Here is a 27,711-nt window from a genome sequence, read left to right as displayed (position 1 = left end):
AGACTCAGCTATGGCTGCATGCCTAAAACAAAGAAAAGAAAAGCCTGATTAGCACTGACCTGTTGCTATCGAAACAACAAATTCCTGCTCACCTTTTTTTTCAGCACTTCTCGCCACTGTACTGAACTCAAGTGTATGACAAGACAAAAACTTAATTAGATTTAAATACACAGACCGAGAGACAGACAGACAGCTAATCTATTATATACTGCTTCTAACTGTAACAACTGTGATGGGATAAAAGCATTCTGAAGCCCAAATCAGCCTTTATAGCTGCTAATGGATATTGATTTTGTACAGTGTCGTAAACAAAAACTCAGTGATCATTATGAGCATTTTAACACTAACTCTGACTTTCTCTCCCAGCAGTGCTGAGCACAATATCATGTCAAGATTTCAGGACTATTCAGTGAATATTTGACAGTTCTGATGTGCAGTGCTTTGGTAAAGTTGACATTTTTATTCTGAGATGATAAAACATTTACAGTGGGGTCTAAAAGTGTGAGACCACTTGTGAAAATACTCATATTTTTCTTTTTTATTAAAAACATCTTTATCATCAACATCAAGTGTGATGAATTGAACATTTTAATTGCATTAAAAAAACATTAAATATTATACATTTATTAAAAAAAGAAAAAAAAAGAATTAAATGTAAAAAAAAATCAGAATTTTTGTGTATTTGAACACTTTCCAACAATGACTGTATGATTTGCCATCTTTTCACACTGAGGACAACTGAGGGACTTATATGCAACTATTACATAAAACTATGCATTAAGTGCCAGGGGTGTAAACATTTGAATGGAATGAGGATGTGTACATTTTTCTTATTTTTTTCTTATTTTTATTTTTATTTTTTTTATTTAGTACTGCCCTTCAGAAGCTACAGAAGATACTTACATGTTTCCCAGAAGACAAAATTAGTTAAATTTACTCTGATCTTCAAAATCAACTTAATGCATTGTGTTTCCTTCTGAAGCATCAGTGAGCATTTAAGTATTCCGTAATAGTTGCATATGAGTCCCTCAGTTGTCCTCAGTGTGAAAAGATGGATCTCAAAATCATACAGTCATTGTTGGAAAGAGCTGAAATACACAAAAAAGCTGACAAACCAAAGAATTTGTGGGACCTGAAGGATTTTTAAGGCGAATACCGGGCAGATTAACTGTTCAGGACAAACAAGGGACTCACAAACGACTACCACAAAACAAAAAACAAACAAATTTAACTATTATTTTCTCTTGTGGATTACTATAAACATTTTTACTGAATAAAATATAACATGCATTTTGTATGATTCCTCTTATTTTAGTGAAATAATTAACATTTTGCAGATTCTGCAAGGGTATGTAAACTTTTGTCTTAAACTGTTTATTGTTTCTTGCTTTAAATAAGATTGTAAAGTCTAGATTTTCAATACGGTCCAGACTTTTAGACCTCACAGTATGCAGTGATAACTCAACAGATTTGATAGCAACAGAAGCAACTGTATAAAAAGAAAACGGCATTCTCACAATAGACCTCAAAACACCTAACTGTTAATTGCGGTTACAACACTGAGTTTCTAAATGACATAAAATTGTTGATAAGTTTCTGCAAGGTGTGTATAAGTTCTTCCGCCCTGCCTGGTCGTACTCCAGCACCAAGGACAGCACTAAAGTTAAGTTAAAAAACATCCCTGCGTAACCCAAACTACTCAAAACCAAATATAAGAGATTACCTGTTTTCCTTTCTTTTCAGACGGCATCAATGCACTGCAAAGACGTTCGGTGTGGATATTGCCATCTTCCAGCGCCTTCCTTGGTGAAGTCGAGTCCGGTGTGCGCTCGTTCGCAATACTTGCCCCATGTCCCGCAGCAGACTGTGTCGGGTGGGACACTTGGCACATAGTGTGCCGCTAACGCACTCGCGGTGCCTCGGGGCAGCTGCGCGTCCGTGCGTCACTGGCCCGTGGCAACTGGAACGCGCTTGCGCTTTGCGTTTCAGGACGCGCCTCCACAAGCTCCGCGGAGGAACAATGATTGAGTGAAAAATAATGGGAGGACAGAGAGGTGAAATCAATGGTAGAGACACTCTGACCACCCGTGAAGGCCAGTTAAAGGATTAGAAAACTAATAAAAGACTGAGATTAAAAATCCCTTGAGTAAGCTAACAGTTACTGCTGAGGAAGACGACAGAGGTCGGTTGCAGTTTGTGAAAGAAAAGTGAAAAGAAAAGAAAGAAAGACACTGAAAAGTTTAAGGGGAAACGAATCGTCGTCTCGTTTCTTCCATGAGCATCAAGTGTGTCATTTCAAGAATTAGAAATTATTTCAGGACGGAAGGATATCAGCATCGACAGGCGACTGAAATTACTTTAATGAGTGTCAAGTTACCATGTAAACAGCGAGTGGTCTGTGAACGCGTTCACTTTCTTCAGCTGAAGTATTTCTCCCGCGCAGCACTTGTCGCACGAGCAAAAAGGAATTGACAGATACCGCCCTCTAGAGGCCGTCAGGAGTACGCCGTTTAAATGTCACCTTAAGTATGTATTTTTAAAATAGGTTTAGGCAAAAAAAAAAAAAAAGTAAAGAAAAATGAACTATTATTGTCCAGTAATTAACAATGTCGTCAGTTATGCTCAGAGAGAAAAAATATGAATGTATCAAGCATATGCAACAAGTAACAAAATACATTAAGTCAAAAGCGTCAGTACTCGAAACCGACTGTAGAGGGCAGCATTGGGTGACATACGACAAGGTGAAAATCAGGTAAAAGACAGAAATCACCTGTAAAAGTTTTACTGTACAGGTTTCTAAAAATTAAATACGTACATTTTCGATTCAAATCAGAACTGACTAAACAGCAAAGTTTAAAAGATTGTCTTGTTTGAGGCATTTTTTTGTATATATAGTAACATTTCAGATTACAAGGCAAAATTGATGTTCTGTTGTTCGCTAAAATAACAAGATACACTGAATCCATTTTATTTTGTTTTTATAACTAAAAAACATCACAAATAAAAACATACAGTTATTAGCTAGATGATTCATTCTTAATTGTGCAAACAGTTAAACAATGTTTGTGCTCGTTTTTAATTGTCAAATTGAGTGAAATGTCTTTATACACTTGAGTTCAAAAGTTTACATACACCTTGCAGAAACTGCAAAGTGTTCATTATTTTGCCAAAATAAGAGGGATCATACAAAATGTGTGTTATTTTTTATTTAGTACTGACCTGAATAAGATATTTCACATAAAATGTCCACAAAGAAAACAATAGTTGAATTTATAAAAAATTACCCTGTTCAAAAGTTTACATACACTTGATTCTTGATACTGTGTTGTTACCTGAATGATCCACAGCTGGGGTTTTTTTTTTTTTTTTTTTTGCTTCGTGATAGTTGTTCACGAGTCCCTTGTTTGTCCTGAACAGTTAAACTGCCTGCTATTCTTCAGAAAAATCATGATTCTTTTGTCTCACAAATTCTTTTGTTTTTCAGCATTTTTGTGTATTTAAACCCTTTCCAACAATGACTGTATGATTTTGAGATCCATCTTTTCACACTGAGGACAACTAAGAGACTCATATGCAACTATTACAGAAGGTTCAAACACTTACTGATGCCCCAGAAGGAAAAACGAGGCATTAAGAGCTGGGGTGTGAAAACTTTTGAACAGAATGAAGATGTGCAAATTTTTCTTATTTTGCCTAAATATCATATTTTTTTTCATTTAGTACTACCCTTAAGAAGCTACTTCAATGTTTTTCAGAAAAGAAAATTTACCCCAGGCTCCTTATGCATAGTGTTTCCTTCTGAAGAATCAGTAAGCGTTTAAACCTTCTGTAATAGTTGCATATGAGTCCCTCAGTTGTCCTCAGTGTGAAAAAATAGATCTCAAAATCACACAGTCATTGTTGGAAAAGGTTTAAATACACAAACAATTTTGAAAAACCAAAGAATTTGTGGGACCTGAAGGATTTTTTTTTTTTTTTTTGTAGACCAGCTGGCAGTTTAACTGTTCAGGACAAACAAGGGACTCATAAAAAACTAACACTAAACAAAAAACACAGCTGTGGATCATTCAGGTAACAACACAGTTTTAAGAATCAAGTGTATGTAAACCTTTGAACGGTGTAATTTTTTATCAATTTAACTACTATTTTCTTTTGTGGTAAACTCTTTCATGTGAAATATCTTATTTCAGTCAGTACTAAATAAAAAAATAACACACATTTTGTATGATCCCTCTTATTTTGGTAAAATAACATTTTGGAGATTCTGCAATATGTATGTAAACATTTGACCTCAACTGTATCTCTTACCCAGATCATTCATTCCTTAGTAAACTGTTAAACAATGTTTTACAAATTTTTATGTCAACTGCCAAATTGAGTTGAACGTGATGATTCTATAAATTGATTTACAGAGAAATTATTGCGCAGAATATTGTTAGGCAAGTGAAAATAATGTTATTATTTACATAAATATATGAAAATGTCATATAAAAGAAATGAAATGTATAAATATATATATATAATAATTAGTTTGAATATCCAAATTAGATATTTTAAGCCATCCCCTATGGCAGAGTTTTGATGTCCCACAATACATCAAAAAGACTGACATTTGATGAAGCAAGAGCTGAGTTTGGGAAAGAGATGGTAAAAATCTATGCCACTGGGGAGTGACAGAGAGGACAGAAGTTGTGTTGTGTGATATCCTGCTCCAAAGCACAGTGCTTACACACACTGCACAGCCAGAACTGGTACTCCGATATCACTTTTCCTGTCACTATACAGGTGGGCAACTTGCCCTCCGGCCTGAGAAGGAAAGGAAGTGATAAAAAGGGAAAAAATAAAAGACAAAGAGAGAGATTGATTCATTAATCAGGCTTCCTCATATAGTTAAACATTGTTTCAAACTGGTGAATGCATGTTGAAGACATCACGAAAAGAGAAGCACACCACTGTGATACAGGCCTACGTCATGTACGCTGACCCTTAGCTACTCATCTCACACTACTTTACACTTGCGTCACTGTGACCTCACAGCTCTGTGTATCAACCGCAACGAAGGATTCACCTCAGTTATCTGTTAAACGGGGCCTGAGAAATGTTTCCAGTGGTTGTTCGCTCAGTGAGGTTGTAAAGCACATCTGGCTGTTGCGTTCCTGTCTTACCCTTCAGTCAGACTGTCTTGCTGGCTTTGCCGGGTGTCTCGAGGGCTGTGCTTGGTGAAGATCTCCAGGGCCAGGTCTTCATAAAGCTGCCTCTGATCTGGAGTCAGTGTTTCCAGAGACTCCAGCTTTATAAAGGCACGTGAGCAAATACCAAACGCACAGTTGGTAGATGAGCAGATGGCTAGCAGAGAGTAAATCTCTACAGCAGGAATAATATCCTCATAGTCCCGGAGATGGAGAGCTAGAAATAGAGAATTAAGTAATTATTGCATTGCTTTACATTTGAGGAATAAAAGACATGTTAAATACATCTTTTTCATTAAATCTTAAATGTGAATATACATTTTTCATACTGTACAATATAATGTTGTGTTGCCTAAATTTACTTGTATGGAATTTTAATAATGGCTATTTATTGGTTATCTGTCACGACACAAATATGATTATCAACTTATTAATATACGCTGCCGTTCAAAAGTTTGAAATCAGTACGATTTTTAATGCTTTTAAATAAGTATTTTCTGCTCATCAAGTCTGCATTTATTTGATTAAAAATAAAGAATAAAATGGTAATATTGTGAAATATTATTTTAATTTAAAATAGTGGTTTTCTGTTTTAATATATTTTAAAATAGAATTTATTCCTGTGATGCAAAGCTGAATTTTCAGCATCATTAACCCAGTCTTCAGTGTCACATGATCCTTCGTAAATCATTCGTGTATGCTAATTTAGAATCATTGTTGAGAACAGTTCTGCTGCTTAATATTTTTTTGAAACCTGTGATACTTTTTTAGGGTTCTTGATGAATAAAACATTAAGAAGAACAGCATTAATTTTAAATAAAAATGTTTTGTAACAATACACACTACTGTTCAAAGTTTGGGGTAAGAACATTTTTTCTTTCTTTGTTTGTTTCTTTGAAAGAAATTAATAATTAGAAAATATTTCTATTTTAAATGCTGTTTTTTTTTTAAAGTTTTTTTCATAAAAAAATACAGAAGAAAAGGGTCACAGGTTCCAAAAGATATTAAGCAGCACAACTGTTTCCAACACTGATAAAAAAAATTATTTAAAAAAATCAGCATATTAGAATGATTTCTGAAGAGCATAAGATACTTCTTTAAAAAAATAAAAATAAAAAATCTTACTGATCCCAAACTTTTGAACAGCAGTGTATATTTTTTGAATTTTAATATCAGTGCATCCCTAACTTAAGTAGCTTTTAAAAGACCATTTTAAGATTTTAATATTATTATGCATTGAAAACACTGCTAACTGAAAGACAGACAAATTAACCCACGCATATACATACATGCATGCACACCTCTTGTCCAGGTGGTCTTGGATATGTATGATGTAATCTGTGGTTTAAACATTTTGTCTAGACCTTCATGTAAGCAAACGTTTTTTGCGAGCGTGTATGTGTGGACCGAATGCTATAAAGACTTCACTTTGTGTTTATTTTCTCAGTTCAGGTGAGCGATTTAACACAAGACAAGGCCAGACATACCATGCATGCATTCACACACACACACACACACACACACACACACACACACACACACTTACAAAACTCTGAATATTTATATGGAGATCATTATCATTTTCAGCAAATGAATAATCTTGGGTGAACTATCCCCTTCAGAAGGAAACACGATGCACTAAGAGCAGGGGGTGAAAACTTTTTGAATTTGAGGAATTTTGTCTTCCAGAAAACATTTAAGTATCATCTGTAGCTTCTGAAAGGCAGTACTAAATGAAAATATATATATATTTAGGTGAAATAAGAAAAATGTGCACATCTTCATTCTGTTCAAAAGTTTACACCCCGGCTCTTAATGCATCCTTTCTCCTTCAGAAGCATCAGTGAGTGTTTGACCCTTCTGTAATATGTGCATCTGAGTCCCTCAGATGTCCTCAGTGTGAAAATGTGGATCTCAAAAATCATACAGTCATTGTTGGAAAGGGTTCAAACAAACAAAAATGTTGAAAAACCAAAGAATTTGTGGAAACTGAAGGATTTTTCTAAAGAACAGGGGGCAGTTTAACTGTTCAGGACAAACAAGGGACTCATGAACAACTGTCACTAAACAAAAAAGAAAACAGCTGTGGATCATTCAGGTAACAATACAGTATTAAGAATCAAGTGTATGTAAAATTTTGAATGGGGTCGTTTTTATGAATTCAACTACTATTTTCTCTTGTGGACTATATGTAAATGTATTTTATGTGAAATATCTTATTCAGGTCAGTACTAAATAAAAATGCATGCATTTTGTATGATCTCTCTTTTTTTAGTAAAACAATTAAGATTTTGCAGATTCTGCAAGGTGTATGTAAATTTCTGACTTCAACTGAATGTTATCGCAACTTATTGGGTTTTATGTGTCACCTGTCCTCATGGCCGATTCCACCTTGCCTTCGTACAGCTGTCTCTGCGCAAGCAGGAAGAAATGATAGGCCTCTGCTCCACGCCAGGCGTCATCCAGGATACGGCTGTCTGAAGACGACTCATCTTCCTCTAACAGCCCTGCTAATGCATTGGTAGCCTGAAATAAATCACACACACAAATTACCCACCACTAGGCTGTAAATGAGCCCTTCATCACAACTGATTTCCTGCCGCTCTGATGCTTTCGGATTGAGTCAGGCTGCAGCTGCAGACCACAGCACCAAGAGTTACAAACTACCAGAGCTCTTTGCAAAGATCACAAATGATAACAAATCCGTACTTGGTTAGTCCTGTACTAAATCTAAGTACATCCAGAAAACAAGAGTTCTGAGTATGTACTGTATGAGGATGTGTGAACAGTTCGAGTACCTCTGATTTCTTGCCCTTGGTTTTGCTTTGCTGTGAGCTTTTGATCTGGGTGTGAAAGTTCTCCACCAGCAGGGCGGCAAGCACATACAGCTTCTTCACTCGCAGAGGTCGTGTTCTCTTTTTCGCCTCTTCTTCAGCAATCTGAGGTGAAATAAAGTGTGTAATCTAAAAATATTTTACAGTTTCAAAACGTCCTGACTTTGGGATAGTTCACCCAAAAATCTGAGAGCTTTCTGACCCTGCATAGACAGCAACGGAAATACCATGTTCAAGGCCCAAAAAGGTAGTAAGGACATTGTTGAAATAGTCCATGGGACATCTGTGTTTCAACCGTAAATTTATGAAGCTACAAAAAAAAATTTTTTGCACAAAGAAAACAAAAATAACAACTTTATTTAACAATTTCTTCTCTTCCTTGTCAGTCTTCGACACACATTAATGTTCACAAAAAAAGTATTCTCGCAGCTTCATAACATTATGGCTGAACCACTGATGTCACATGGACTATTTTAACAATGTCTTTACTACCTTTTTGGGCCTTGAACAGTAGTTATGTTGCTGTCTATGCAGGGACAGAAAGCTCTTGGATTTCATCAAAAATTTCTTTGTGTTCCCAGGATGAACAAAGGTCTTAAGGGTTTGGAACGACATGAGGGTGAGTAACAAATGACAAAAAAAACACTGACAATTTTTACACAAGCTGTTACTAACATACCTTAAACATGAGTTTGGCGGCATCCAGGAAGTGATGGGCTTTTCTGTAGAGCTCTACAGCTTCTAGAGTTTTGTTTTTCTCCAGCAGATGTGAGGCGTATTTAGACAGCAGAGGTCCAATTTCCTTCATACTGTGGTCTTTTGCGAGTTCAACAGCTTTGTTCCACTGAAAAGTGCATAAAATTGAAATGTATTTTTACTGTTTCACACATTTGTTACCATCAAACATCTAAACATTCATCACAGACAGGTTTCATGAGCAGATGAGTGTGATGACGTTACAGCTGCATCTGGATCTCTGAGTAGAACTGATGATGAGCACTATCTCTCTGAACCTCTCATTTAAACTAATGACAGAAGCATCATTATCTCTAAATGGCCAAAAAAGCAGAAGAAAAGGCAGTGAGTCAGAATGCATTCAGTGAAGAAAGGGAGAAAGAGGTCTTTTGAGAAATGCATATTAAATAGGGCTGTCAATGTCTTTAATGCAGATTATGGATAATAATTATTTCATTCATTGTGTGATTTCTAAAGAAACTGTTGCAAGAGAAGCAGTACAAGTGTGTGTCTGTGTGCGCACGTTGTTTATCAGATCAGTATATGATAAAGAAAATAGCTTTTTATTTAAAATGTATCTAGAAATTATATCCAGAGATGTTTAACAAATTACAGTACAGTGGAATTAATTTATGAAAGACTAAAAAATATTAAATATCACCTGCAAGTAAAGAACGGCATAATTTGTATGTGTGACTGACAATACCATCTGCAAAAAACCTATCCAGGAAGTTACTATATTATTTGATATTACTTTATTATTTAGAGTTTAGGTGTGAGAAACATATATTCTGAGTTTTCTAAGAAATTAGAAAAGCAAATAGCACTCTCTTGTTCCTTGTCTTTTGTTTTTTTCTTTAAAAAGTATCCAGATGCTTTAACTACAATGAACAGATAAATTAAAATTATATTGTGACCCTGGACCACAAAACCAGTCATGAGGGTTTATAGATAGAGGTAGAGATTTATACATCTGAATAAATAAGCTTTCAATTGATGTATGGTTTATTAGAATAGGACAACATTTGGCAGAGATACAACTATTTTAAAATCTGGAATCTGAGGGCAGAGGTGGACAGTAGTGAAGTATTCATACTTGCTCAAGTAAATTTAAAAAGTATTAATAGTATAAGAATAAAGTGTACTTTATCAGAGTGTTTTTCTTTGGAAAACCTTCACTTCACTACATTTCCAAAAATAATATCGTACCATTTACTGCACTACATTTCATACATAAAAGTAGTTTTTTTTACCTTTAATACTTGAGAACATTAAAAATTTAGTACTTTCTTGTACTCAAGTAAATCTTTGAATTACTTTTACTTGAGTAAAAGTAAGAAAATACTAGATTTCTAATGTAATTAAGTATTTACTGCTCAACGTTTCATATTAATTAATACTTAATTATATTAGAAATCTAGTATTTTCTTACTTTTACTCAAGTAAAAGTAATTCAAAGATTTACTTGAGTACAAGAAAGTACTAAATTTTTAATGTTCTCAAGTATTAAAGGTAAAAAAAACTACTTTTATGTATGAAATGTAGTGCAGTAAATGGTACGATATTATTTTTGGAAATGTAGTGAAGTGAAGGTTTTCCAAAGAAAAACACAGTACAGACACTGTCCGCCTCTGTCTGAGGGTGCAAAAACAACCTATAATCTGAATAACATATTTCACATAAAAGACATTTACAAATAGTCCACAAGAGAAAATAATAGAACAATATTTGGCCGAGATACAACTATTTGAAAATCTGGAATCTAAGGGTACTAAAAATAAAAAAAATGTATCTAAATATCGAGAAAATCGCTTTCAAAGTTGTCCAAATGAAGCTCTTAGCAATGCATTTTACTAATCAAAAATTAAGTTTTGATATATTTATAGTAGGAAATTAGAAAGTAGAAAATATTAAATAATAAAATAATGAAACACTATCTTTACTTAATATCCTAATGATGGCATAAAAAGAAAAATCAATCATTTTGATGGCTATTGTTGTTGGCTTATTATTATTGTTGGCTATTGCTACAAATATACCCTGTGCTACTTATGATTGGTTTTGTGGTCCATGGTCACATTTTTTAAAATCAATTGACAGCCCTAATATACTGTAATCTTAATATAATTAATATATTATTAATACATGTTATACCTTTAACATTCCTAACATATCAAAGCCATACAACCAGCTAAAGCCCTGTGTATATTTGTGTATGAAAACTCACCTGGTTTAGATGCACACAGGCATCCACAGCTGCTTTGGGCTGGTTGCATTTTAGAAATGCACTGACGGCCTGCTCACACATTCCCACGGTAACAAACATCTGACCAATGTCCTACACACACACACAATAAAGCACAGTTCAAGCCATTTAGACAACCTGAACCAAACATAACTGCTCAGTCTGTTTTGAAACAAGTAGAAAGAGAGAGAAAAAAAGAGAAAGAACACACTGGTAGCAGTTTATGGTTTTCCGGTAGTGAGTTTGCAAGTCTCTCCAGACCATCATAGTCCTCCAGCATGTAATAACATTCAGCCAGACGCTCCTGATTACGACCCTGCAGGTAATACTGCACTGCATTCAACCTGTGGAACACAAACACACTTCAGGTCTCTGTATCAGCACTCAAATAATAATAACTAAATTAATTAAAACACATGAATTAACTTACTCATCATCTTAAAAAACGTTTAATTTAATGCCTTTATGCTTAAATAAAAACAAACAAATCATATACATATATTTATAAACAACTATGCACACTCGCACTTAAACAGCCTACCATTTCTGTCTGTCTGCAAAGTAGTCTCCAATAGCGTTGTAGGCCTGCTCCAGAAGGGCATCATCAGAGTCACCTGATCCTGTCTTCAACAACTGCAGAACCCTGAACCAATCACCGAGCTTTATACGCAAACCAATCGCCAAATCCCTAGAGACCAGAGGGAGAAAGATGAAAGATGAGCATTCAAAAATAATTGATTTCTTTTTCAATTTAGTTAATTAAAATGTTGGGCATAACCGCATAAACAAAACTCCAGAGACACATATGGAAGATGACTCGAAGACAAGTTTTGTTTTGTTTTTTAACTAAAAGTCATCCATCCATGTAGTTTATTTAATTTAGTACTCCATTAAATTAAAATATGGTAATCCCTTGTTGCATGCCAGAAGAAATATGAATAGCTTCTGTTTGGTAAAAAGCCAAAAAACTGAAGAAAAAAAAAATAAAAATAAAAAGTATGTAATGTAGAAATATACATTTGTAAGATTTGTAATACAGTGTTAAAGTAGAGACTTATATGTTGCATAAGTATATGTTGCATGGTGGGGCATATGAGTTTGAATCCTGCTCAGTTCTATATTTTCAGTGTTCGTATTATTTATATTTATATTTATATTTTAAATTAGCTTTTCATTTTAAATGTAGTTCTTGCAATGTGTTTTCGTGCTTTTGTCATTTTTATTATATTTACACAACCAGTAAAAAGTTTTTGGACATTAAGAATATTTGTTTTTTGAAAAAGTATCTTCTGCTCACCAAGCCTGCTTTTATTTGATCCAAAATACAGCAAAATCAGTGCTTTTGTGAAATATTTTTACTATTTAAAAATAACTATTCATTCAATTCTATGCCTTCTATTTGAATATATTTTAAAATGTAATTTATTCCTGTAATCAAAGCTAAATTTCAGCATTACTCCAGTCTTCAGTGTCACATGATACTTCAGAAGTCATTCTAATATGCTGATTTGCTGTTGAAGAAACATTTTTTTATTATTATTATTATTATTATTATTTTATATATTTTTTTGGGTGGGGGGATTGTAGAAAGTAGCAAGGATGCTTTAAATTAAACAAAAGTGACGATAAAGGCATTTGCTATGTTACAAAAAATTACTATTTCAGATAAATGCTTTCTAAATTAACATTTTATTCATCAAAGAAACCTGAAAAATTCAGCTGTTTTCAACATAATAATAATAAATGTTTTTTTGAGTAGCGAATCAGAATATTACAATGATTTCTGAAGGATCGTGTGACTCGAGTAATGATGCTAAAATTCAGCTTTGAAATCACAGGAATAAATAACATTTTAAAATATAATCAAATAGACAACTGTTATTTTAAATGGTAAAAATATTTTAAAATGCAACTGTTTTTGCTGTACTTTGGATCAAATAAATGCAGGCTTGGTGAGCAGAAGAGACTTCTTAAACATTAAACATCTTACTGTACAAAAACTTTTGACTGGTAGTGTATTTAGTCTTATAACTAGCTTCATTTAAAAAATTGTTTAAATATTGTTTAAAAGGTTTCACTTAAATTGTGTATTTTTTTTCTTAATTTAATCAAAGGAATTTAACAATTTAACATTATTATTTTTTTAAATAAAGTGTGCTTGTCCACAGAGATTTCACACAGGATAGAAACACTTCTGAATCTCCTCTAGGTTTGTGCATGACAGTATGCATACGTCTCTGCGTACCTGCGGTCCATGTCCAGGTACATCCTCTCTGCCTCCTCAAACCTGCTAAAGTAAGCGGCCACCTCGGCTTGTTTCATGGCTTCACTCTGTAGGTTGCTCAATCTCTTCACAAATTCAATGCCCTGGTAGTCTCTACAGCGCACAAACGCCTGTTCAGCCATCTTCAGATCCAGCTTCTGCAGCGCTGCTTCTGCCAACAGACGCCTGGAAGTGCAAGCATAGATACAACTGACTGAATTTTCAATTGTCAAAAAAGGTTTAAAACATTGCACCAAATTTGAGATTATGACACAGTGTATGATACATTAGTTCTGATGAAATTATTTATTTGAAGTATTTTTATTTGTACCATATTCTGCATATAGCTAAATCTGTTTGACTGAAAGAGTTTTGGAGAGTTTTGGAGAACTGAGTCACAAAAAGTGGCCAAGGAGGGTGAAGTGAATCTTTTCATATACTCACGGAAAGCTAAGAAAACCTTTGACCTCTGACATGTTGGCATGTAAAGGATGAGCACAATCAAACAACAGAGCCTTTGAGCTCTCACGCTTGTATCAGAGCAAACACACACCGACTGAAAGAGAGCTGACACAGCTCTTGTTTTTCTTTACACCATATTTCTGTAGGATTCCTTTTCCAGTTCATGTCTGACAGCATTAACAGCAACTCACAACTCACTCAAGAGGTGAATCTCACAAAACTGTTCTCATTTCACCCCAAAATCAAGGGGGAAAAAATGGCAATCTTAAATAGGGATTGTCATGTTTATTTAAAAAGCTGTATTAAAGGCAGTAAAACAAATACTGAACTAAAAATACAATTTAGCAAAATATAATATGATATGCAATTTATTTTTTTGCTAGATTATGGGGTCAAATGTGACCAGGATGTGTTCTTAACTGCTTTCGAGAGATTCATTTATAAGTTATTCAACAAATGGGGAAATTGTAAAGAGTCCTGTCAATGTATGTTAGATCGCTGGGTTTACCTCCCTGCTTCTCTAACAAGAGTCCAATCTGAAATTCCTCCTTGTGCTGTGAGAACTGACAGAGCCACTAAAACTCCAGTGGGCTGCTAAATCAATAGAGCCACTCCAAGACTGCCATGCTTAATGACTACAGGTAACATCTTTCTCTCTTTCATCTCTGTCTTAGTTGAAGATTTATTTTTTTAAAATGAACACAAGCTTAAATAACTGCGTGGTTAATAGTACAGTTTATTTTATTCCAGTTTATCTAGGTTTCCCTTTCTTAATGGTCAGGCAGGTACAGAAGTGTGCTGCCTTTCTGGTTTCATTTTGTCCTGCCAGTGCCAGAATCATCATTCAGATCATAAAACTGTACCTCACACTTTATTTAGACTATAAATCTGGACCTCACGCTTTCCACTTCCAGGAAACTCACACATTGCCATGTTGCACACTCTTAAATCACCATTTAAGAGTGTTTGAATGTATAACAAACACAGTCCTGCTAAACATACACAAATACACAGTATGTTTTAACACACTGTTCCGTACTGCCTATGTCTATGCTTTCATTCATTCCTCTTTTTGTGTGCAGGTATGCTTGAATAAATAAATAAACCGCCCCATTTATTGTGTGGAATGAGTGTGTGTCTCACCAGAGACGTGGATGGGGATTGTCCTCAATAAACTGAGAAGCATCTTCAATCCCAACCTTCTCAATAAGTGCCCTGCTGTCCCTCAGCGAACGGATCTCAAAGTTTATTAAATAATCTTTATTTGGAACCTCTGGATCCTGAAAGATAAAATATAAAATTATATTAAGGGTTCACACAACTTCTGACAAATTATGATCACATAAATGTGACCCAGGTCCATAAAACCAGTCGTAAGGGTCAATTTTAAGCTTTCCGAGATACAACTATTTGAAAATCGGGGATCTGAGGGTGCAAAAAAATCTCAATACTGAGAAAATTGCCTTTAAAGTGGTCCAAATAAAGTTCTTAGAAATGCACATTACTAATCAAAAATTAAGATTTGATATATTTACGGTAGGAAATTTACAAAATATCTTCATGGAACATGATTTTTACTTAATATCCCAATGACTTTTGGCAATTGGCATAAAAGTAAAATAATTTTGACCCATACAATGTGTATTGGGCTATTATTACAAAAATACCTGTGCTACTTGAGACTGGTTTTGTGGTTCAGGGTTACAAATAGAAGTAATTATTATTATTTTATAGACATCATAACAATTTAGCAGGGCACAGCTAATATCTATATAATTTTTTTAGGGTTTGTTCATTTCCATTATACAATTGTGTTAATTTTTCAGCCCTGGAAATCTGTTTTAAAATGCACTGACATTTACTGGTTAAAAATAAATTCATATTCAATCTGATATATTCCAACCAACCCTCATAATCTCATCCAAAAGTACAGATTTGATCTCTAGATCCTCAAAGTGGCAGATGAAGCCAGACGTCTGAATTGGTTCCTGTGTTCAATACACAACACAAATAAGCTTGTCAGGAAAGAATACTCACACTAATTCTGTTGCAAATTAAAACAACTGATGAAATAGACTTTTTAAATCAAAGTTCAAACTGGTTATTTATAAATATACATATTTAATATCTGTGTGAATCCTGCTTCGTGTTGCCAAGTCTGCAGGTTTCCCACAGAATTGGGCTACTTTAACACTGTTGCAACAGGTTGTTTTTTAGGTCTGTGGTTCAAAGTGACCTTAATAATGTGATATTTAGCCCCTGGAATGCCAATTTTACCAGAGAAACCCCGTGATTGGGCTAGTTTTGGGCTAGTTTCGCAATTGGGCGTGTTTTGTTGTGAAAACCTGGCAACCCTGATATTGCTTATAATGTGTGAACTAGACCTGTAAACTACACTTCCTGCTATCTTTCTATGTGGGAATAAAAAAGCTCTACTGAATCTCTGCAGTGGGTGGTCTGATCTACAGCCCATGTGCTCTGTGATTTACAGAGGCTGGTGTGTGTGTGTGTGTGTGTGTGTGTGTGTGTGTGTGTGTGTGTGTGTGTGTGTGTGTGTGTGTGTGTGTGTGTGTGTGTGTGTGCACGTGTGTGTTTATTTGAAAACGGCAGCAGTTCCTGAACCCTGTATTCTTAAGAGTGCAATAGCTCTGACAAAACTCTCAGTCTTTCTTTCTTACCATTTATGAGTTTTCTCTATGCAGATATTATGAATATGTAACTTTTTCTCCATGTCTCACCTCAGGGTCCAGGTTTCTGAAAACATACATTCTAGTTTTCTCCATCATGGAGAACAGATCTGGGTTATCATTAGCCCACTTCATATCCCAGACATCCTTGCGCTCGAATTTAGATGGGTCTCCAGCTGTCGACCCGCCCTCTGCATCCCCTGAAGAAGCTCGAGGTTCTACATCCAAAAACGTCAACACCCCGGTCATGTCTATAATAGCCAGTCGGCTAGAAAAATACAATTCATTTAAAACAGGAAAAAGGAGTGATTAGCCTAACAGTAACAGTGCCAATATGGCCAATATGTGACCCTGTACCACAAAACCAGTCATAAGTAGCAGGTATATTTCTAGCAAGAGCCAACAAAAGATTGTATGGGTCAAAATTATGCCAAAAAACATTAGGATATTAAGTAAAGATCATGTTCTATGAAAACATTTTGTAAACTTACAACCATGAATATATCAAAATTAATTTTTTTATTAGTAATAAGCATTGCTAAGCACTTCAACTTTAAAAGGCGATTTTCTCAAGATTCAAATTTTTTTGCACACTCAGATTCTAGATTTTCAAATAGTTGTATCTCGTACAAATATCGTCCTATCCTAACAAACCATACATCAATAGAAAGCTTATTTATTCAGCTGATGTTCAAATCTCAATTTTAAAAAAAAACTGACCCTTATGGCTGGTTTTGTGGTCCAGGGTCACATATAATTAAAATGGGATCAGAAAAGAGAAGAAAAAAAGGAGAGAGAGAAATCAGACCTGGAGTTACAATTGAAGGACAGCTGATACGGTCTGGAAGTAAGGGAATATTTCTGCAGAAGGCTGATGTTGGGCAGGCTGTATCTCTGTAAGATACCAGACTCACGGCCCTGCAGACATCACAACACACGTCAATCGCACAGAAACTTTAAAAGAAAGCATGTGTCCTTGTGCAAATCAGACGTACCACTATAAGTATCCTGTCTGATGCTGTGATGCAGCAGATCGGATCTCTGGTGGCCTGAGAAACACAAAAAAAAAAGCATAAACATCTCACTCTCTTGACCCTTTTCTCAGAGCTGTCCAGGGGCGCCGCTCGCAATTTTGGGCCCTATGACAAAATATGAGGTTGGGCCCCCCCTACCACACCAAACCAGGACTCTGGGGGCCCCTAAAGGGCATGGGCCCTTAGAATTGTCCTAACTTTCCCCCCCTTAGCGGCTCCCCTGGAGCTGTCATATGAATATATTTGGCCAGGATGAAATTAAAAGGTCCATACTCTGACATTTTCTGACATTTGGATCCCTTAGAAGCATCTTTGACACTTAAAGATGTGTGGATCAAAGAAAGCATAGCACAAGTACAAAATAATTTATAAACAGACTGAGCTGAGCAGTGTTTTATGACAGCTTTTCCCACTAATCCTCTCACGAGAGGTTGAGAGAGCCACAGGTGAGTGTCTGAGCTGAGTGTACTCACTGTGAAGGCTTTGGCAAAGTTCAGTGTCCCTTCTGATGTTCCGCTTGGACTGTCATCGATGTGATAAACCCTAGAGAAAAGAGTCAGCAGGATGGAGTGAAAAGAGACAGTGTGCAGTTAAAGTGAGGAATAAGCAAGAGAGGTAATGCCTTGTATTTCTATCATGTGGAAGGGAAACAGAACACTGGGTCCTGTTCCAGTCTGTGTGGGTCGCAGGATTTCATCACACCGCCACGAACAGAACTTTTCCAAAGTGCTGCCGTCAGCAAGCACACCCTCACACTGTACCGATAGACAGACGGGCAGACAGGACTGCCCACAGACTGTACGCCTCAATAGGAAACATCACTTCTTCTGATGAAAGCTTACATATTACAAAGATCTGCTACTTTCATTTTGCCACTGAGTCTGAGACATGGGACAAAGTATGTTAGTATACAAATACAGTTAGTATTTGAAAAAGCTACATTTCCACTCTGAAATGAACCTACATATTAATTAAAATGTTTTTAAAACAACTCATTCAAATTATGACATCATCACTATTTCCTACTGCATTTAAACGGTTAGTTCACTCAATAATTAAAATTCTGTCATGAATCACTGATGTCATATGAACTATTTTAACAATGTACTTACTACCTTTTTGGGCCTTGAACATGTCAGTTACGTTGATGTCTATGCAGTGTAAGAAAGTTCTCGGAATACATCAAAAATATTTTAATTTGTGTTCTGAAGATGAACAAAGGTCTCACGGGTTTGGACTAACATGAGGGTGAGCAATTAATTACAGTATTTACATTTTTGGGTGAAATATCCCTTTAATACTTGAGTATTTGTTGAAAATTTTGAAAGAAAGAAATACCACTGAGCAAGCATGCATTAAAGGCATAGTTCACCCAACAATGAAAGTTAGTCCATTATTTACACACCTTCCAGACATCCTACGTGTATATGACTTCTTTCTTTCAGACGAATGCAATCAGAGTATTTTTAAGATGATCCTGCCATTTCAAAGCTTTAGAACGGCATAGGTGGGTGTTTCTCTTCATCAGTCCAAAACAAGTCCAATAAAGTGCATCCATCCATAATAAAAAGTGCCTCACATGGCTCCAGGGGATGAATAAAGGCCTCCCGTGGTGAATCGATGTGTTTTCGTAAGAGAAATCTAGCTTGTGGCAACTGCTCATACACGGAAGCATGTATGATGTCGGCGTTGCCCATGTGATGCTCAGAAGTGACAAATGCGGACACGCTATGGAGAAAGGTAAACAAAGCAATGGCTGTGAATAAGAAGTTCAAAATGAGGATTTGTAAAAAATGTCTGAGGATTTCAATATAAACCAAGAGAAGCCTAGTTTTCCTTTGCTCAAGTAAGGAAACTTTGCTTCAACGCCGACATCTTGCACCATTCGCCCGGAAGGGATTCCGTGTACAACCAGTTGGCTCAAGCTAAAGGCTTTTACTCACCTCCCAGAGCCACGTGAGACACTTTATGGATGGATGCACTTTATTGGATTTGTTTCAGACTGAAAAAGAGAAACTTGGAAATGCCAGGATAATTTTTAATATAACTCCGTTTGGTATCGTCTGAAAGAAGAAAGTCATTTACACCAAAGATGCCTGGAGGGTGAGTAAATAATGGGCTACTTTTCATTTTTGGGTGAACTAACCCATTAAATTGTTCAAAAGTGATTATATTTATAATCCAATGTTTATATATATATTCATTTTATGTTCATAACTACATTTACATGTACTCACCAAAAATAATAAATCACAGTTTCCATAAAAAATATTAAGCAGCACAATAGTTTTCTAAATTGATAATAATAAGTAGTATTTCACGAGCACCAATTTAGCATATTAAAATGGTTTCTGAAGGATCATGAGTCAAAACTAGATTATCAGTGCAGAAAATTCAGATTTGCCATCATAGGTATTTATTACATTTTAAAATATATTAAAATATAAAAGAGCTATTTTAAATTGCAATAATATGTCACAATATTACACTTTTTACTGCATTTATGATCAAATAAATGCAGCCTTGGTGAGCATAAGTGATTCAAAAATATTTCAAAAATCTTACTAACCCAAAGTTTTAAATGGCAGTGCTTTTTAATTGTGTATCCTCTTTCATGGCAGTGCTAAAGAATCAGTGCAACATATAAATAAGCACTGATAATACAGCGTGAAAAAAAGCTACTGTGACCTTTGACCCTCACCTCTCTCGACCTTCCTTTCTTGTCTTGGCAACCTGGTTGATTTCAAGAGCAGTGAGTTTCTTAGCCACACGATACTGCCAAACGTAAAACGCCTCCTTAGATGCAGCAATCACGTGAGTCTTTGTCATGGTGACGAACAAGGGGTCTATGGCAGTGAAACAGAGAGCAAAAAAAATGTATGAAAAAACAGCTACAATATATTAATCTCATTTTGTGGCATATGGAAGAAGACAACTTCCTTTAACCAGTTACATCATATATATAAAATAAAAAAAAATGTGACATTAGCATATTTATAGCATATCGGTTGAAGTTTTGTGTGATTTCAAAGGCTGCTGACAATCACACAAACCTTTATTCAGAGTGGGATTCAGGGACAGACTTCAACTAAAAATATGTTTTTCTATGATTTTTTTAACTAAAGATTCTGTTATGTGTCGCTGTTCCAACTCTGGAATCTGTCCACAAAGAGATCAGGGTGAATGTCTGGAACGGATATGCTCTACCAACCAGGGGAGGAATTTAGCAGGATGCCTATGAGAGTGAGAGGAAAGGAGCCGGGATTCCCACCGCAGCTTTCACACCATGTATGTTGGTGTTGTATCAGATAACAAGGGTTTCATCATTACAAACACAAGCAAGGTCATTAATACACATCTCTCTGGGATACTTGATTCTGATTAGTCAGTTGGCACATCCCGCCACCAAATATTTTTGTATGATAAATACTTTCTAAAATGCATAACTGACTATTGTCCCAGGGAACATTAGCTATATCTCTTCTATCACAGAATGCTCTCCTAAATCTCAAATAATAAAATAATTTTAACAAAAATGTGCATTTATATGTTTATTTGCTTTTAGAGTTTATTTTGCAATAATGACCTGCTGAATGTGCATAAAGAATACATATAGAATCAGTGAAACATGTTTTACTCACCAATGTCAATATATTTAGAGTCCTGTGGGGTTCCAATGGAGTTACACAACACCAGAACATACTATGGACAAAGTACAGACAGACATCTCTTTACTGCATGGGTACACTTCAGAACAATTGCAATTACAGAAATATCTGAGAGGCATCTTTTGCAGATGGTCATAATACCTTTCTCCTCTTAGACCGATCCTTTGAAGAGTTTTGATTGGACAGCTCATTAAATGCCTGTGGTAAAGTGGTTGCATCTGGTGCTTAAGAACAGCTTTCTCAATTTTGATGTAATTAAATTTTGCATTAAAATATGATGTCTTTCTACTATCTGTCCTACTGGAAGTAGCCCTGATTCAGAGCTACTATTAGTTGTTTAATTCTTTCTTTGTAAAATGTCATGATACAACAAAAACTGTCTGTTTAATCAGTCTTCTTATGGTCTATAAAACAGCGACAGTCATGTATTATTGTTAAATCTCTCCTGTCTGTAGCTTTCTGGTGTCTGTGACTAGATTGCATATGGAATTATTTTCATATCTTTTTACTAGATTAGGATTTGAGTGGTGTCTTTACCGTAGCTGATCCAGCCTCAGCCTCAGTGTCCTCCTGTTTACGAAATGACAAAAAAGCAATCGTAAGGGTCAACCTTTTTAAATTGAGATTTATACATCAATAAGAATAAATAAGCTTTCCATTTATGTGTGGTTTGGCCTAGATACAACTATTTGAAAATCTGGAATCTGAGGGTGCAAAAAAATCTAAATATTGAGAAAATCGCTTTCAAAGTTGTCCAAACGAAGTTCTTAGCGATGCATATTACTAATCAAAAATTAAGTTTTTATATATTTATAGTAGGAAATATCCTAAATATCTTCATGGAACATGATCTTTACATTACTACCGATTTTTGGCATAAAAGAAAAATTGATAATTTTGACCCATACAATATATTCTTAGCTATTGCTACATATATACCCATCCTACTTACGACTGGTTTTGTGGTCCAGGGTCACATATGCTAATTTAAAATGAATCTTTTAAAATTTAAATCTTCTTGATCAGAAAAAAAGGTTTCAGTACCTGTGGATGTGTGTCGTCCGCTTTGGTGGCCAAGATGCAAAAATCTCCACAGGTGGTAATGGACATGAGACTCTTGACATATTTTACAAACTTCTCATTATTCTTAGTATCCCAGAACACCACACTGTACTCCAGTCTATCAGGCCGTGTGTATGCATACACCACTGTGTTACTGCAGTAACCCCACTACAAAGACAAAGTAAAATGTTTTCAATGCTGTTTTCAAGTTTCTTATAGCTATTATTTACAGCTAAATTACCTTGTAATCTGGCCGAATGTTAGCAAAGTAAATGTAGGAATCTACAGCTAGGCCAATTCGGAGTCCCCCACCTTCCCATGATACAGCAGTCATCTGCTTGCCTGGAACCTTCAGAGTCCGCAAATGCTAAACACATGATGAAATCATACATCAGTGCATCAACAGAAACATTGTCGTTAAAAAGTCTGGGGTGAGTATTATTTTTTTTTTTATTATTATTTTATTTTTATATATTTTATTTATTCTATTTCTATTTTTTTTTTTTTTTTCAATTATTTTGAATTTTCTAGTGATCAAATAATCCTGAAAAAAGTTATCACAGTTCTCTGAAAATATTGTGGATTTTTTTTTTAACATTGCTAATAATAATAATAAATGTTTCTTGAACACCAAATCACCATATTAAAATGATTTCTGAAGGACCATGTGACACTGAAGAGACTAGGGCAATGGCTTCCCAGCATTGCCATGACAGAAATAAATTATATTGTAAAATAAATTAAAATAGAAAAGAAGTTATTCATATTTGTAATAATATTTCAAAATATTGCTGTTTTTACTGTATTCCTGATGACCATAATAGTTTTTTCGAAAACATTACAAAAGTCTTACCGACCCCAAACATTTGAACAGTTGTATAATCACAGGATGTATTATCTTTGTAGAACTTTCAAAAGGTGTGTCTATATGATGCATGTGTGTGATTAGTACTAACCTCTCCAAATGGTGTGTAGAAGTGAACAACATTCATGTCTTTCTCTGCTCCGCTGTTTCTGAGTGATCCTGCTATAGCTAGAACACTGCCACAGTGATTCCACTGGATACTGGCCACATGCCACATACCCGTCTCAATGATCACAGGACCTACACACATATACGCACACACAGAAATGAATTATTCCACTTTCCTCTTCTCCCTCATACTCATATCTATGGAAGCCCATTTCAGCTACTGAATTTAAAAAAAAAAAAGGTAATTGTGACTTATCTCACTCTCACAATTCTGACTTTTTTTCTCCCAATTACGACTTTACATCTTACAATTCTGACTTTTTTTTTAGAATTGCATGATTGTGAAGATATAAAGTCACAATTGCGAGTTATACAAGCAGAATTGCAAGATATAAACTTGCAATTTTTAGAACATATGTCTTTTTTCCCCTCAAAATTGGACTTTATAACTTGCAAGTGCAAATTTATATCTTACAAATTTGATGGGAAAAAAAGTCAGAATTGCAAGACATAAACTTGCATTTATGAGAAAATTCTCAATTCTTTTTATTTCTCATAACTGTGAGTTTATATCCTACAATTCTGAGACAAACAATTCTGAACTGAGTTTATATCTCACAATTCTGATAAAGAAAGTCAGAATTGTGAGATAAAAAGTCACAATAACCTTTTTTTTTTTTTTTTTTAGGGGCGAAAACAGGCTTTCATAGCCTGGAAAAATCCAGACCCTAATCTATTAAGATTATGGGTCTGGCCTCAAGCAATGAAAAGGACCTAACTCGAGGGGCGGCACCAAGCATGCATTTGAAATTCTCACTGCACGCAATTGGATAACTCCAGACCAATCACAACAATACATGGTGTGACGTATCCAGAGCGACGGTGAACATATAAGAGTGGATTTCAATGTTATAACATAAACAATGTGACAAGATTAATAACTATTAATTACGACAGCCGAATCAATCTCATTAAAACAATTAGGTCCGATCAAACTATTCATTAACTATCAACTAATATGTGGATAGAAGCTAGCACTAGCGTTTCATTCAGCAGCGAGACATATCGTCCTGTTCAAGTTAGGCTACTGTATATTACTATTGAATAGTTCCGTTTTTCGTTACAGTAAGTTTACCAAGTGACTCTTACCATTTGTAAATGAGATGGACCTCATCCACCACAATCCCGATCAGGTTGTCCCGGTAGACCTTGTTCGATAACATTTATCACCACTTCTTTTTTAACAGCCAGGACTCAAGACTGCCGAATGCTATCTGGCATTGCCCGCTTCGGATCTGTTCCTCTTCATGCTTAACTACCAGCGGAGCTAACTGATAGATTAAACTCTTGCCGTATCCAGTCAGCAAAACAGCAAAAACGTCCTTCTTGCAAAGGAACGATTCGAGCGTGGCTTTCTGTTCCTCTTTAGTAGCGGCCAAAGCCGTTTCAAACAACTGATTTTCATCTGTAGAATAGATCTCTTTCAATGTTTACTAAATGATTCCGTACGTCGCAGCGCTGTCGTCATCAGCTTAGCTCGCCTCTGGCCCGCCTACATCAGATACACCGATTTGATTGGTTCCCACAATTGCTTACGTATTGCAGTAACATGCATCATTGCTCGAGGCCAGAGTGTCTTGCAGAGACAATTCAAATTGTGCTCTCGCGAGATCTCTGGATTTCCAGGGTAGGGCTTTCACATAGTTGTGTACTAAAATGTATGTCACTCAGCATGCACAAAGAGAGATAAAGAAACATAAACTCACTGTCATCACTTTCGTGCCTCATCACTTGGCAGTGCCCGTTAGTAAAGCAAACAGCAAGGCAGGGGCAGTCTGGCTCCAGATACCCCTCTGTGCCGGGGTACCAGTGAATACCTGCTATACTAAGGGCACCCGTTACATTCGCCAAACAACTCATGGTCATCTTCATCTGGGCATAAACACACACAATAAGAGCAAAATTGTGTTTTTAATAGCAGTACTACCCACTTACTGGATAAAAGTGAAAAACCTGAGGATCCACAGAGGACAACTTGTAGAAGTAGCTGACTAAAGACACAATGGTGAACAAAAAGTGTTTTTCAGCATCTCAATACTCACAATGAAGTTTCCTTGGTTGTCGTAAATGTGGATCTCTCCATTGGCCATTCCAAACAGCAGGATCTTACTGTCTGGAGACCAGGCCACATGTGCCAACTGGGTCCCCTTTAGTTCTTTACCCCAGATCCTGTTCCCTGCAAGATCACAAAACAAACACACACATTTATATTAACACAAATAAAATGTACAAACATGAAAAGTCAAAACTATATAATATAGTAGCTTGATGGTATATAGTAGCTTTATTTTAAAAAATAAAATAATGTAATAATAAACTACTAAAACACACAAGGTGAATAGGGTAAAAAAATAGATATTACCATACTTTCCCAGATTGATTGATTATATAAAGAATTGCAGATTTTGCTGAAATGTTATTAAATTAAATATGCACTAATTTGTATACATTTCCAGAACAGAAATCTGAACATTGCTCAAGTCAGGTTCAAAATTCTTGTTTAATTTTGTTGACATATTAAAGTGTTTTGTTTCTTTTTTACAGTTTGAATATCTCTTTTTATTATTTCATAAATCAGAAAACACTGTCAACAGCCAGAAAAATAATGTTGCATAAAATCAGCCAAATGACACATGAACAAACACCTAAAAAAAACTTCAGAATATAGTCTAGTGTGCATAAGTGCTACTGAAGTGGAGATTTCTGGCTCAGTGCAGGAGAAAGAAAAGCTCATCTTGAAATAATGGCCTTTTAAGATATGTAGTGTAATTGAAATCTACAGACACAAATAAATAAAGTGCACTAAAATCTAATTTAACTAAAAACTTTTGTATTGTGCTAAGTGCATTTTAGATGTTTCCTTTCCACTATTCTGTTATAAAACGCCAAATAACACAAAATCACAAATTTGAGCAGTTGATGAATAAAGTTTTGCTTGTAGCGTTTTAAATTAAAAATAAAATAATAAATACTAATTATAATAAAAACAGTCCATATCTGTGCTTACCATCCACTGAGCCCACAATCACCGCACCGTCTTCATACACAATGCAGATCTTCAGACCATCAGCATTCCAGCTCATGCTCCTCACCACAGATTTATTCCTGTTATTAATCATTTCTTCATACCATGAACCTGTTTGACACACAATCACAAAAAAGTGTCACAAAAAGAGCATTCACACATAAAACTGGTTGGAGTTTTATATTTATGAAATATTACTGTATTTTCTACATAGTTGTACCTTTGTAAAGCATCCAGACAATAATGAGTCCATTCTGGTCACTGGTGGTTAGCTTCTGGTACTGTTCATTCCACGTCACAACCTGCACTGCACCTGCATAGCAAAATTAAATCTCAGAGAGTCAAAGCACAAAAACAATGCACACAAAGACTAATAAAAAACGCATAGACACAGAGTTTGTCACACATCTCTACTGTCTTTCTTACCACTGTGGCCCTCCAGTGTCTGATTCATAGAGAGGTTACTGGGAGCTGCCAAGCCTTTCAGTTTGGCATCATCTAAGAAAAAAAATGTAATTAACTATTGGTTGACTGATGGATTTCATTCAAACATTCTACGTTAAATAGGAGCTCATATTTTGATTGTCTCTATATTGACATACTGGCAGTCCCAGGTTCCCACCTGTGTAAGTCTCAAGTTTGAGAACTTTTAAAAGCCCATCCTCTCCTCCACAGGCGATGAAACCCTGGTCTTTGTTCCATGACACACACTTTAAAACTGTATTGTTCGGAATTGCAATCTGAGGACACACAACAAAGCCAACACCCCTGATAAACAAGTCGTATACGCAGAAACAGCTATCATAATCATAAAAAACGCCTTTTTAAGAAAAGGGAACTAAAAAAATAAATAAAACGAAAATTATTTATATAACAGTAACGTCAATATTGTTATAATGTCAACAGCGATACAGTTATAATGCAAGATTTTACGCTTACCTTCTTACTGAGATAAATAAACATCTTTGCTTTAGCTTAGCTTGCTAGCCTGCCTCAGCGTTTAATAACCAATTTTGTCGTTTTTTTGGATGCTAAATGGAGTTTTTTGTTCCCGATGACTGAAGCGTTGTCTTCTTTTAAAGGAACTGATTAATAAATCCGTTCTTCACGGCATTTGCATTTTTAGTGTATGTCCCATGCATGTATGCTGCTGTAAAACGGTTTGCTTGGTTTCTAGGTAACCAATTGGCCCGGAAATGATATTTGACTAAGGCGTCCACGGTATTTGTAGTTCTTTTAGTAATTCTCCACTCATTACTTTGTAGTACACTTTTTTAACTGAATCGCTTGTGATAATATTATTTTTTAAAAATTCTAATTAATTATAAAATTATCTGAATGGATTTTCAGCCTAATTATGATTATATGAGGCTGACATGAAATAGATCACGGAAAAATTTCCATTACCTGCATTTTGACATGTTAAACTCCATCTCAAAGTAATTTTAACAGTATTTTTTTTAAATAGTATTCA

The 27,711-nt window shown here is 35.4% G+C and overlaps 1 protein-coding gene across 2 annotated transcripts; it reads right to left on the bottom strand.

The window, feature by feature from the left end:
* Nucleotides 1-2,874: 2,874 nt before the first annotated feature.
* Nucleotides 2,875-27,384, bottom strand: wdr35 (WD repeat domain 35). 2 transcript variants are annotated; one of them, XM_073834959.1, is made up of 29 exons: nt 27,177-27,384; nt 26,860-26,977; nt 26,664-26,735; nt 26,458-26,550; nt 26,220-26,348; nt 25,255-25,388; nt 24,919-25,084; nt 23,136-23,284; nt 22,421-22,546; nt 22,162-22,347; nt 21,655-21,687; nt 21,259-21,315; nt 21,091-21,151; nt 20,151-20,295; nt 17,923-17,992; nt 17,411-17,464; nt 17,224-17,333; nt 16,467-16,683; nt 15,636-15,716; nt 14,872-15,008; nt 13,249-13,452; nt 11,545-11,691; nt 11,215-11,347; nt 10,986-11,096; nt 8,703-8,867; nt 7,988-8,128; nt 7,559-7,715; nt 5,166-5,406; nt 2,875-4,806 (listed from the first exon to the last, which is right to left on the bottom strand). In XM_073834959.1, exons 1-29 carry the CDS (start codon nt 27,198-27,200, stop codon nt 4,656-4,658), a joined length of 3,612 nt encoding a protein of 1,203 aa, XP_073691060.1. In that variant the 5' UTR covers nt 27,201-27,384; the 3' UTR covers nt 2,875-4,655. The 2 variants fall into 2 exon arrangements, with proteins under 2 accessions (XP_073691060.1, XP_073691061.1); XM_073834960.1 differs by lacking the exon at nt 21,259-21,315.
* Between the last annotated feature and the right edge of the window lie 327 nt (nt 27,385-27,711).

The sequence above is a fragment of the Garra rufa genome, chromosome 2 (assembly GCF_049309525.1).
Source record: "Garra rufa chromosome 2, GarRuf1.0, whole genome shotgun sequence".
NCBI lineage: Eukaryota > Metazoa > Chordata > Actinopteri > Cypriniformes > Cyprinidae > Garra > Garra rufa.
This window is presented reverse-complemented; position numbering and strand designations above follow the sequence as displayed.

What these genes read in the sequence shown, in the direction of transcription:
- wdr35 (XM_073834959.1), bottom strand. Translation starts at nt 27,200, where the DNA reads ATGTTTATTTATCTCAGTAAGAAG. An exon ending in TTTTGGATGAGATTATGAGG is followed by an intron (nt 15,009 to 15,635) that starts GTTGGTTGGAAT and finishes TTTATCTTTCAG; the next exon opens with GATCCAGAGGTTCCAAATAA. An exon ending in CCGCCAAACTCATGTTTAAG is followed by an intron (nt 8,129 to 8,702) that starts GTATGTTAGTAA and finishes ATTTCACCTCAG; the next exon opens with ATTGCTGAAGAAGAGGCGAA.